Source organism: Peromyscus californicus, unplaced genomic scaffold (assembly GCF_007827085.1).
Source record: "Peromyscus californicus insignis strain IS unplaced genomic scaffold, ASM782708v3 Scaffold_22__1_contigs__length_63687245, whole genome shotgun sequence".
In the NCBI taxonomy this organism is placed as follows: domain Eukaryota; kingdom Metazoa; phylum Chordata; class Mammalia; order Rodentia; family Cricetidae; genus Peromyscus; species Peromyscus californicus.
Genome location: NW_026294525.1, coordinates 14517183 through 14530817, shown reverse-complemented (window position 1 = coordinate 14530817; position 13635 = coordinate 14517183). Strand labels below are relative to the sequence as shown.

Sequence of the window (13635 nt, the reverse complement as noted above, 5' to 3'; positions counted from 1 at the left end):
CACGACTCACTCCGCGTTTGCACCCGTCAGCACATCTCAGCTAAACCATCTGGGCCAGCTTGTAACTCACACTGGACATGTGATTTTGTTCTGCACTATTAAACGATGCATACTTGCATACCTAACAATGAACATGGCCTTCCTAAGTCTGGAGAAAGAGCCTGAAAATCTCCCAATTAAAATAACAATTTCCACTGGGCAGTGGTGGGACACACCTTTAATCCCAGCACTCAGGAGGCAGAGGCAAGGGGATCTCTGAGTTCGATGCCAGCCTGGTCTACAGAGTGAGATCCAGGACAGCCAGGGCTGCACAGAGAAATCCTGTGTCAAAAAACAAAATAAACAACAACAACAACAAAAATCAAACAAAATAAATAAATAAATAAATAAATAAATAAATAAATAAATAAATAAACAATTTCCCAGTTAAGTTTCTGAAATTTGATTTTTCAGCATGTAGGCAAAAGCAGTCATGGCAGAAGTGATATTGTTTAAAACAATAACCTAGGCTTATGACAGCTCAGACTCTTTTTACATAGCAGCAAGGCTAGTAGTGGCTTTGGCATTAACTGGGCGCTACAATTACTGCTAAGAAAGGAAGTGTGGCTCCTCTTTATTGCAAGGGGTAGGAATCCTCTTCCAGGTTTATACTCTAGAGAGTGTGGTGGCCCAGAAAATTTGGACCAGTACCCTTTGTAGGCACATACACCCAGGAGGCTGAATTATTACACCAGCCTACTAGATACTCCTATATAAATATAGTCTCTTGACCACAGTATAAGCCTTGACGATTCACCCTAAACAAATGAGTATGAACGTATCTTAAGTAGTATATATTGCTTTTTATAGAAATATCATATCTTAACTATTCTGGCAAAATGGTATTATATACTTTAAGTTCTAGTCATAAGAAATAAATCCAGCCAGGCAGTGGTGGCGCACGCCTTTAATCCCAGCACTCAGGAGGCAGTGAGTTCGAGGCCAGCCTGGACTACCAAGTGAGTTCTAGGAAAAGCGCAAAGCTATACAGAGAAATTCTGTCTTGAAAAACCAAAAAAAAAAAAAAAAAAAAAAGAAAGAAAGAAAGAAATCCATGTGGTTGAATGAAACAATTATCTATAATAAAAAAAAGAGCCATGTAAAACCCCACCATGAACATTAAAGACAGCAACATATTCAGTCAGAATGTAGTAATGTGCATGGCCCTTTAGCTCAGTGTGGTGCTTGCTCGGTATGCAAAAACCCTGGCTTTCAATCCCTAGTACCATACACACAAATGAAAGACCAATAGAACCAAACTTGTGCGATGGTGTACAGATGTGAGCCCAGGATTCATAAGGCACTGAGGCAGGAGGATCATCAATTTGTGAGCGTATATATGGATATATGGCCAGCTGAAGGCCACCCTGAGCTACCTAGGGGGACTGTCTTAATCCTGCTCTTAAAAAAGAAGTCTGCACTGTTGCCTACAATCATTTGAAATTGCCAATATATAACGGTTTTTACAGCCAGATGCAGCAATCTCCCACACTTCCTCAAGTGCAACGTCAACATCAAGAGTGTTGCACTGTGTGCTTTTTATGTGCACACGAAACAAGACAACACATATTTACATAACACTTCCCCAAACATAGAAGCTTTATTTTAAAATTCATAAATTTCTTTCAAGATGATGTTCTATAAATACTGCTTAATTTGTTTGCATGTTTTTTCCCCACCAAAAAGGCTTGAGAATAAATGCCATAGGTTTTGCAGTGTCAAGGAGTGTGGCTGTGTGCCAATAAAACTTTTCTTAAAGCACAGCCATTGGGACCATACGCTGTAGTTAACTGATACCTACTCTAATTTATTAATCTTAATTTATCTCCTCTTCCATGTTTTATAAAAATATAAATATAAAAATAGTTTTATCTATTACATAAATCACCATTTTACTAGATAAATTCTCATGTATCCTAATATATCAAGTATTTGGATATTTAAGTATGGATATATGTTTCATGACTCAAATTAGAACCTCAGTTTATATAAACTAATTGGTGCCTATGGTCTACAAAATTGTGACTCCTTCAATGTCTAGTATTTATTTGCTTCATGCACTCGTCAGTTGTTTAAGTAAGGTCTTCTTACTTTGCATGTAATCTCACTATGTGGCATCGGGGAGGCTGTCTTGTGTCTGATGTCACCTAGTAGCAGAGTCCACACGCTCCTGGGCATGCCTGGGAGGGCATAAGGATCCTGGGGAAGGCCTGTCTTGTAGCTGTGTAGCAGAGTTAGGGTGCTCCACGGCTGTTCCCTGCCACTGCCTTCCTCCTTCCTCTTCTGTGTTTGTGGAGACTCAAGTCAGACACATGGGTGGCAAGGGGCTGGAGTTTGAGCCATGCTGATGCGGCTTAACATGCTTCTGCCCAACACAAGAGAAACGTAGGCAGGAACCTGCTGGTTCAGTTTGTGCATAGCAACTGAAAGAGTTCAGCGTTTGCTTCCCAGGGTGTCTGAGGGAGTGCAGTGAGAGGAGAGTTATTGAAGGGCACAAAGTCAACTGCTCTCAAGTGAACGGCAACAGCTGCTGGGTGTTGGGAAGCCTGCCTGTAGTCCCTGCATGCAGGAGACTGAGGTAGGAATATCCTGAGCTCAAGGCTAGACTGGGCTGTATGACCCTGTCTTAAACAACGGTAGCATGTGTTTGTACATGCATGTGTACACATACACACAGAGTGACAGCCGGGCCTGTAAGATCTCACAGATCAGAACACTTATTATTATTATAAGGCAAGGCAGATGAGACTCTTAAATCGGTTAATGAAATTGTAACTTCTATAACTTCTAATGTTTATTTATCTGGTATTTATTATCTTTAAGTAAGATAGAGTTTCTTTTCATTTCATCTTCACAGTTGTGTTGAGGAAACTGAGTGAGAGAGGTTCCTTCTTCGTGTCTGAAGTCGCCTAGTAGCAGGTCCCATGGAGAAGTAGAGTCCAAGTTTCCTAACTCCAACCTGTTTGCTTGACATTACACAACACTGCTTGAAACTCAGCAGAAGGTCATGGGGATTGCATATACCGGAGATAACCATGAGAGTCTTTACTTCTCCTACCTTGTCCTAGCTGTAAGGACCGCTTGCTAGCCTTGAACCAATTCTATTTGGGGTCAACAGCATGTTAAGAAGTTCCAGTACACTCCCCTGTGGGGCACGGGGGTGGTCTTATCAGCCTTTTCCAATTCTTTGTTGTGTGCTGCTAGAAGCCTTTTCCTGGAGACTTCCCCGACTCTACCAAACTCTGCATGCATGTATGAATGATTAAGGGTTTAATGCTGCCATAAGACCCCTTAATGTACTCATGGGTTTGTTTTCCACACTGAACTGTATGAGATTTAATGCCCAAGCCATCTTTACCTGCTACTGGAAAGTACCTGCTTTGTGTTAGGCATTGAGTAACTAACTGAGTGAATAAGGACATGGGCTGTGAACACTGTACTCAGTCTGTCCGCAGTGTCCAGAGCATCCACACGTTTCCCAGCTACTCTGATTTCTTTTTCTTGAATTCTGAGCCAAGTCCCACACCCTCAGGAGTGCAAGAGGTTTTGACTGATGCCCAGTGGCTACAGATCATGCTATCGGTTTCACTCAGAGCTGGCCATCTTTTGTTGGCTCTTGCTGTTTCATCCTTCATCTGAAACTGTCCTGGTGAGGGCAACAGGCAGGCGTGTCAACGAACACCATGCACTAGCCCAGTAGCCACCCTGGTAGCTGCATGACTCCTCCAAGAGCTGGTTTTGTTGGTTGAAATTGCCTAACAAGTGGTGGGAACTTGAATGTCCCAGATCAAGCCTTACCTTAACTGAATGTCTATCAGCTCTCTGTAGGAACCAAGGTCACATTAACTTCTCATAGCTAGAAATTATAACTCCATTTTCATAGAAAGGGACCCTTGGCTTTCTGACAAAATTACCTGGAGTTCCCGCAGTGTTGTCTCGTGAGTGCGGGTGTCACCCTGAAGAGCCGAGCATCGGTCCAGCCTCTCTTGTTCTTGCCCCAGCCAATTTTCAAAGGTCTTTAGGTCTCTCTGATACTCCTGGTGAAGGCGCACCAGCTTTTCTAATTTTGTTACTGCTTCCTGTGATCAGCATTCAAAAGGGTTAAGAAAGAAATGTATCACTGAATGCAGAATTCACTTTTGGAGTTACATTTTCTTTTATGTTTATTTATATATGTATTTTGTGTGTGTGTGTGTGTGTGTGTGTGTGTGTGTGTGTGTGTGTGTGTGTGTGTATACATGCCACTGAATGCCTGTGGAGGTCAGAGGACAATTTTTGGGATTCAGCTCTCTCCTTCCAACTTAGGGGTCCAGATCAAACTCAAGTTGTCAGTTTTGGTGACAAGAGACTTCGCTTGCTGAAATATCTTGTCAGCTACATTTTTGAAGTTTTAGAAAAGCATAATTATTAAATCATTAGAAAATGCATAATTTCTCTTTTTAAAAGAACCTTTAAATTCCCCATACAGAAAGAGGACATAATTGAAGGCTGGTAGGGAGTGGGGTTTGTAAATACTTTCAAAATAGATTGTATGAAATTTTCAAAGAACTAATAAAAAAATAAACAAGAAAAAGAAAGGAACTGTATTTCTAAGAAAGAAAAATAACAGAATATAAAAACCAATACTTAAGTTTGGAAAGATCTCGGGCTGGAGAGATGGCTCAGCCGTTAAAGGCTAGGCTCACAACCAAAAAAATATAAGTTTGGAAAGATCTCGAAGATCATTTTGAAATAACTACTTCTGTGAATTTTCAATAAAATGTTAGATGGATATGCCAAAAATGAAGGGATTTTACTTTTCTTAAAAATTCAATTAGCAATAAAAACTGAAACATTTACATGGGGTCTTAATGAGAATTTGGAGTTGGTGGGCTTATTGTCCTGGACTTCGTCTAATAAAGCAGAATGTGCTCCTAAAAGGTGTTATTATTTTCTCTGGGAATCCTAGGGGACAAATGGTAAATGCTACCAGGTGATTGTCTTCTACTTTATAAAACTGCCATAGCCAGACATCACACAGAATTTAGGAGTTTTCAATGGCATGCTCCCTGAAATGTTTGTGAAAATGTTACATTTCTAGTTGGGTTTTTGTTGAGAATTATTTTTCCACCTTCACTTTCAGGTACTAAAAAGATTTGAAGTTTTGTTTAATTTGGTTAGTGATACTTTTAAAAACACTAAAATTCACTTAGTTTATTTTACACTGTTTTCACAAGGCCGTTGGTCTTGGCAATCACTGAGTGTTTAAGCGGTCCCAGCTCTCCCCACTCCTACCTGGGTGAATCCACGGGACTCTGGAGAGCCAGCCGTACCTTAGCCCTCTCTTTGATGGCTTGGTGTCTTTCCTGCAGATCCTGCAGCTCTAACTGGGTGACATAATGCTCTGTCATGCCGGCGCTCTTGACTTCGATGGTCTCCAGCAGGCTGCTGTGACTCAGCACTTCTTCATTTAATAGCTAGAGAATAAAAGAATAAAAAGTAAAATGAGTTACTCATGCACCAGCACAACAATGATCTTGCAAGAATTAAGGGATATTAACTGTGCTGTGACAAATGACCTTTAGCTATCCATCCATTCACTTTCATTATACAGACACATGTGTGTGTATAAAAAACTATGTATATAATGTTTCTATATGTATTTCATATCTGATCCATAATGTCTCTGAGACACTATTTCCCAATTATCTACTTTATATTTCTGCTTGAATATTTAAAATTTCTTTTCTTTTCTTTTCTTTTTTTTTTTTTTTTGGTTTTTCGAGACAGGGTCTCTCTGTGTGGCTTTGCGCCTTTCTTGCAACTCACCCTGTAGCCCAGGCTGGCCTCGAACTCACAGAGATCCGCCTGCCTCTGCCTCCCGAGTGCTGGGATTAAAGGCATGCGCCACCACCACCCGGCTTAAAATTTCTTATATCTAGAAATGGCCTCCTGATTTTCACCCTCCCACCATCCTGCCTCATCAAGCCTTCTCCCCAAGCCTTCTTTTTTAAAACAGTAAATACCACCACCCACCCACCACCCACACCACCTCTCAAATAGCAGGAAAGAGTCTCCTGTTCTCTCCACCTACTCCAGGCCACTCTTAACTTTCAATTGGATTTTAACAGGAGACTCTCAGACAGAAGTGAAAGACTAGGTAGGCTGGGATATGGAGTCTACTGGAAGCCTGAACACACTGCAGGAGAGGGTGCCTCCCCCTCCCCCAGGACACCTCAGCACCCTCCCCTGCTATCTCTGCTCTAGCAATTCTCATCCCATAGTGCATCAAGACCTCTCCTTCCTCAGCCTAGGGACACCATAGACTCTGTCTTCCATTCCTTCCAGATTACTCTTGAGCTCAATCCTAAAGGGTATGGCTGGCCTGTCTCCTGTTTTAGAAACATTTTCTTGTCCGTCTGCTCTGACCCCAAACAATCTATGTTAACCCTTTCCAAATGAGTGTCTCACACCTCACAGCATATCCTTGTGATATTTCCCAGTGATAATTATTTACTTAAATGCTTATTAGTGAGTGTACACATCCCTATAACAATACACCTTTGCTTGTTATCCTAGAAATACCTGAGGGAGCTCAATGTTATACTGTAAACAATGGGGAACCAATAAGGGGGGCTCTGAGGCAAGTGAGATGCTCACTTTTACAGGAACATAGCAGCCAACTGATCAACAAGAAGCAAGGTGAAAATGAGGAGCCTTAGAATTCAGGGGAAACAGAGGGATCAGCAGTAACTAATGATGATCTGGGGATGGAAAAGAAGGATCCTGGGGTGAGGAGGTGGCCAATTTAAGATGTTCCTTATAAGATGATACAAATAAGTAGAAATAGAGTGCTTGAAGCATTTCCATTTGGAATATAGTAAATTCAGTTCAAGACATAATAGGCCAATAATTATGTGGAGGTGTGGCTACCCAGCAAGGGCTCTAGCATGTTGTGTTTGAATACTACTTCAGTAAGAGAGGTTTTTGGTTTGGCGAGACAGAGTTTCTCTGTGTATCTCTGGCTGTCCTGGAATTTGCTCCATAGACCAGGCTGACCTCAGACTCACAGAGATCCACCTGTCTCTGCTTCCCCAGTGCTGGGATTAAAGGCATTCATTACCATTACCCAGCTATTCAAAGAGGTTTTTAAAAACCTCTTTACATATTTTAAAACTTTTTCGTATAGTATTAGAACCATATGATGTTGATCAAAATTGCCCAAAAGTAGTAATACAGGGCCTATGGTTTAGCTCGGTGGTTCAATGCTTGCCCGACATGCACAAGGCCTTGGGTTTAATGCCCAGCATTGAGGGTGAGAGAGCAGGCAGGAAAACAAAAACAAGAATAAAACAAAAAAACAGTGGTAGTACAAAAGAATGTATTAAAAAGAAAGCGCGCTTACTTCTGACACTAAGTGACATATTTTAAATAGAATGTGTCATAAAACATGGGTCTATATCATTATACCAGACAAGAAAATTTCACTCCTGAGTAAAATAACTACAAGCAAAATCCTACTTTAGAAAGTATAACACGAGGTTCAAATATAATTTCCCTGTGTGTGCATCTCTGGGGCCTGGGTGACCACTTTTGCCCGAAGTTTATGATAGACTGCGGAGTGTGTAATCCAGTTCGAACCTTGGCTTTTCCCAGAGCGGTCACTTTCTCCCGCAGCTCCGGGTGCTGTCTTTCCGATTCGTTCAGGCTGCCTTCCATGCCATCCATCCAACTGGAGAACTGCCGCACGTCATCCTGATAACTTGTCCACTTAGAGAGCGCTCCTTCCAGCTGACTGAAGGGGAGACAACATCAGTACCCTAATCTGAGTGTCTTTATGGGTCTAATGTATGCCATGGGCATTCGGTCCTTGCTGGCCAGCAGAGGGTGGAGAGGCCTGGGATAGTCAGCTGGCTCAGGTTTACCAAACCCAGCTCTAAATTTCTGATGAAAACAGCTTCAGAGAACAGGGTACATTTAAATCCAAAGTGGGACTGAACAGGACCTCTAGAGGGTCAAGGGGACACCAGGCACTGGGAGAGGCTGAAGGTCATCCGGAGTAAGATCTCTAGGTCAAGTCAGAGCAGACCTGACCAGAGAGGGAATCCACTCACTCCCAGCTGGTCAACCTATGAGGTCATTCAGAGTAGAAATGACAGAGAAAAGTGACAGAGCAGGAATGGCCAGAAGGAAGGACAAATGGGAAAAATAAGCATGGTGCTCATTTTGCATGAAGTTCAAAAATCAGAAAATCGCAATAGAAAATGGTGCCACATTTCCTGAAGTGGCCTAAATACTAAAACTTAACACTTCCCTGACAGATAAATACTTCCTCCGCTCACTGCACACATCACATACTTAAAGCTGTGAATGATTGAGACTAATTTTCATACTGTGATTGGCCTTGGCAGACACGGTCAGTGGCCACTCACAGATGTCCTTAGATCTCCCACTGCGGAGGAGGACTGCCACCAGACTTCCGGTTGCTGGATGCTGGGTCTCACAGGCTGAGGACACTCCCTGGCCCCTACCGCGCTCCCAGATTTAGTGCTGAAAACAACGAAGGCCAAAGAACTGTCCACCCCTAGTGCACAGCCCTCACCCCCTTCCTGTGTCCTGGGGACTTCTTCACCAGTGTCCCCACTTTCTGCCTTCAGAGGGGGCAACTTGGAGGCACTAAAACAGCACTCAGGGTCACCCAGCCCAGGAAGCCCCAGCTGTGCCCTGTAGGACTGGTTTGATGACATTCCTTTTCCTCCTCACTCCTCCATGAGTGTTTCCTTAAGAATCCTCCCAAGTGAATTACTTGGTTTGAATTGAAATATTCCCACCTTATGAAGCATTTATTATCCTTTGATTTTTAAGCAACAATCAGCAACAAAGAGATACACATTTTAGTTACGTTAAAATGTGGGCACAATATTTCAGGTCAACTGAACACAGGACCACACCTTCTAGATTCTCTTGTTCATTAGAGCTCTTATCAGAAGAGAGACAGAGATGGAGGAGGAGAAGAAGAAAGGGAGGGAGGAAGGATGAGAGGGAGGGAGGGAGGCATGGAGGAAAGAAAGAGAAATAGGAAGTAGTAAGAAGGAAGCGGGGAAGAAAGAGGAAGCAAGGAAGGAGAACAGCCACTGTTGAAGTATTCTGTCATCATTCAGTCATGGCTCCCTGGCCCTGGACACAGCCTCACCCACCTTTTACATCGAATGGCTGCAGACAAGAGGGACTCCCACATGTCCTTCACAGCCTGCAGCTGCTGCTGAACAGCTGGGCTGCCTTCTGGAGAGGTGCTCTGCAGAACGTACTCCCCCCGGGTCATGATCATTTTCATCTGAATCTCCTTTTCCTGTTTCACCGACAACAGCGCCTGTTGAAAACAAGTACAGAAGCCTTTTGTACGTCTAAATTCTTGGCTCCCCCTAGTTCGGAGGCTCCGAAGATGATAGTGTGATGTTCAAGCATGCCATGGGGCACCTGTGGGAAGACACCTGGGGTGACTGCCAATAGCTAGGCTCCAGTCACCGCTGGTCTCTGAGTGGTTTGGCACAGCAGTCTGGAGTCTTCTGTTTATCCCTTCCTTCCACATCCCATTTTCCTGCTTTAACAGGGGGACTGTGTATCCCTGGACTCTCAAAGTTGATGATGGGAAGAAACTCATGGGCATCTAGTGCAGCCTCCCATGGAAGTGGGTAACACGGACCAAGGGTTTTATAGGCACTGTTCCCTTTAACCGGAAAAGGACATTGAAAGTCAAAGGTGCCAAACTGGTAGCAGCATCTGTCAAAATGCGAAACTTCTGGACACTTCCTAACCTATGTCTTATACCCTTTGCAGCTCAGCTGAGACTCTAGTGGCCCTGTGCCTGCTCAGTCACCATGCTGGTTCTTCCCTCTGGCTTTTACTTCCATTTCTTCTCCCTCAAATCCCTATCCAGCCATCTGCACCAGGACACTCTCTCCCTCTTTAGAAAAAAAAATGCATTTACTTTGTGTAGGTGGGATGGGGAGGGAGGGAGAGAGAAAAAAAATGAGAGGGAAGGGATGAGACAGACAGACAGACAAAGAAAGAGACAGACAGGCAGAGAGAGACACAGAGAGAGGACAAGTTGGGAGAGTTGGTTCTGTCCACACACCATGTGGTGGCAAGAACTGGGCTCAGGTTTAATGGTGGCAAGTGCCTTGTAACCCAGAGCCATCTCACCAGCCCATCCATCCATCATTCCTAAAAGCCTGGGATACTTGCTCCAGTGTCCAACCCTCCTCTCCTGTACTGTTCCATTCCCGTGTATATCTATAAGCTACACACACGCACGCACGCACGCACGCACGCACGCACACGTGCATCACCACCTCCAATCATCGTCTCCTACACTTCAGCCTCAGCAGCAGACAACAGAGCTGTGGAGAAGAAAGGTTATATTTCATTCACTTTTGATTCCTCGGGGTCAAAACAGAGTGCCAATCTCCTGAGAGGCACTGAAGTTCTGAGGCAGAGATGAATGAATGAAGATTAATCATTTTGATTGCAAATGCAAAATAGAATTAATATTTCAAAATGGGGGAAGGGTTGACTAAATGATACTGGCAGGAAAGTCAGTTGAATAAATAAATGTTCCATCAAAATATTTCCTCAGAACATATGTTTGTGATGGAATTTGCAGCTAGCTTCTTGACTAACAACTGAGCAAATAAACACATTTGTGTCTTATTTTATTTTTTGTAGTGTCTGTGGATGAATGTGTCAGGGTTTAAAAGAATGATAAATGCTTAGGGATTGGCATATTATGAAAGCAGAAACTGTGGTGATATTTTATTCGTGCTCTAACAAATAAAGCTTGCCCAGGGATCAGAGGATAAAGCCAGCCACTATATTAAATATAGAGGTCAGGCAATGGTAACACACGCCTTTTACCCTAGTATTCGGGAGGCAGAGACCCATCTGGATCTCTGTGAGTTCAAGGCCACATTGGGAACAGAGCCAGACCTGGTGGCACATGCCTTTAATCCCAGCACTAGTTAACCATAGAGGTCTGGAGGTCTGTACAGACAGACAGGAAGTGATAGAGCTGGGCAGAAAGAGGAAATGATGCAGCTGGATGGAGAGAGGAAGTAAGATGGCAGGGCACAGAAAGGCATATAAGGCGTGAGTATACAGGAAGTAGCTCTCTGGAGGCTGAGGATTTCCTAGTGGTAAAAACTTATGGGCTGGAGAGATGGCTCAGTGGTTAAGAGCACCGACTGCTCTTCCAGAGGTCCTGAGTTCAATTCCCAGCAACCACATGGTGGCTCACAACCACTTGTAATGAGATCTGGTGCCCTCTTCTGGCCTGCAGGGACACATGCAAGCAGAATACTGTATACATAATGAATAAAAAAAAAATTATAAAAAAACAAAAACAAAAAAAACCTTGTAGCTGGCTTGTTCTACTCCTCTGATCGTTCAGCTTTCACCCTAATATCTGGCTCCAAGTTTTTTTTTTTTTTTAATTAATAAGATCTTTTAAGATTCGTGTTACAGAAACACATCCACAGAGCATCCAGAATGCTCTTGTAGACTGACTGCATAATCACACCAGGCCAATAGGGACTTGAGAAAAGACAATGTGTGTGAGAGGTCTCTCAGTATACACACCTCCAGCTTGAGCATTCTTCCATCCAGCACACTCTTGTCGGACGTGGGGAGGCAGTACGAATCCAGCATGTGAACGGCATCTGTCATCCAGTCCTGCAACTCTTTAACGCCCAGTGAGAACTGGCTGTGCTCAGCAACAATTCTGTCCAGCCTGGACACTTTCTCCTGGAAATGACAGAGATGGTTTTTTAGCTGTCAGCTCCACAGAGGCTTCACAGTCCTTAGCCACTCACATTGGAAACTAACACTTCATCAGAAACTATCACAGTCAGTCTCAGAGGCTGCCCAGAAAAGGTTCCAGCCTGGCCTCCCTGCTTGATGTATGTGACATACCTTCCTAAGCAGTGAAGAATTTGTAGCATAACCAGGTCAAAAGACATGACAACTGAGATTCACTGCCCTAAACAGATGTACTTATGAGAGTCAAGATTTATGTTTATTTAGTAGAATTTCTTCCTGATGTCGATTGACATTCAATTCAAAGTCATCTTTAGCCTTCACATATTATTTTTTTTTTGGTTTTTCGAGACAGGGTTTCTCTGTGTAGCTTTGCGCCTTTCCTGGGACTCACTTGGTAGCCCAGGCTGGCCTCGAACTCACAGAGATCCACCTGGCTCTGCCTCCCAAGTGCTGGGATTAAAGGCGTGCGCCACCACCGCCCGGCTAGCCTTCACATATTATATTTGGTTCAACTGAGACCTACATTGTAGACAGCATCTTAAAAAATGGCATATTAAAAAATCTGAGATTTTGTAATAGTTCTAAATTACATGCATAGAATACATGTATATTTAGTCGAAAGAAAGTTTGCGTAGGTGTGGAAGAGAGTGTGAGACCTCAGTACACGTGTGGAGGACATAATGCATACACTTGTTTAATGGCAAGAAAACCTATGTGTTTTTCCTTACTGGCTCACTTCAGGTCATAGCCAGCAAGGTGGATGAAGACTTTATGTAGCATTCAAGCTCTTGAAGCATTAAAATATCTCTCGCTCTTTAATGTCTAAGCAAATGCAAATGGTTTTGTTTGGGAAAGATTTCTTTTGTTTTTGTATTTTTGCATTTTATTTTAATTTATTTTATTTTGGAGATGTGCTCATGCGGTCCAGCCTGGTTTTGACAGCACAGCCTAAACTGGCCTTGAACTTGCAGCAATCCCCCTGCGGTTGCTTCCTGAGTCCTGGGAGTCCAGATGTCCACAAACACACCACTTGCAAAAAGCGGTTCTTAATTCATTCTAACAGTAGGTATGTGCCAGATTTTCTAAAGTTCCATGAAAGCATCCTTTTCATCAAACAACCGTGGGTACAAATGGAGACAGTTCACAACATGACAGTGTGAAGACCCGGATTAGCAGATCGGAAGCAACTTCGCTGTAAAATGGACGAGGCCACACCAAGGGCTAAATTATGATAGCGTCCCTAAATGCTAATGCCTAAAAATTTTAAAACAGAAAGCACACATTACAGTTTGTGCAAGCTTGAAAAGGACTGTCCCATTCACAGGGTCTGTCCCACGCTAGCACAATTCACTCAATGAGGTCTTGTGTGTACCCGCTACTTTATTCTAAAATCCTTGACAGATTTATTCAGTTAGACTAGTCATTGCCAATTCCAAACTATACTTTAGACTCTTAGCTGAAACTATCAATTAACACATCTTCATCTACTACAAAATGAATATACAGAAGCTAGATGACATTCTTAAATTTCCCTTAGACTTATTCTATGGCTCCCAATACATATTAAACTGCTTTTGGGATCATGGTTTTCTAGTGTAATTTAACCTGATAGTCTTCAGCACAGGAACTCTGAATTTTGTTTTAGAGTTATGTATTCAGTCTTTGGAATCAAAGTGCTGTGAAACGCATCATCTTATTAATGATGGAGATTGGCAGTGTTTTCTGTCTTTGCCACATCCCTCGCTGACTTCAAAGAACCACATTAAGAACTATGGTAAAAGTTATGAGTCCAGTTTCAAGATG

The 13635-nt window shown here is 42.9% G+C and overlaps 1 protein-coding gene across 17 annotated transcripts in view; it reads right to left on the bottom strand.

Annotated features, from left to right (window-relative positions):
• Syne1 (spectrin repeat containing nuclear envelope protein 1) overlaps positions 1-13635 on the bottom strand; it is a 477641-nt gene that overhangs the window by 214410 nt on the left and 249596 nt on the right. For all 17 annotated transcript variants that reach the window (XM_052750933.1, XM_052750946.1, XM_052750935.1 and 14 more), the window contains 5 exons: positions 11653-11817; positions 9216-9388; positions 7660-7813; positions 5352-5495; positions 3954-4118 (listed from right to left, as the gene is read on the bottom strand). In XM_052750933.1, coding sequence (XP_052606893.1) covers positions 3954-4118; positions 5352-5495; positions 7660-7813; positions 9216-9388; positions 11653-11817 — 801 coding nt within the window. The remainder of the gene's footprint in view (positions 1-3953; positions 4119-5351; positions 5496-7659; positions 7814-9215; positions 9389-11652; positions 11818-13635) is intronic.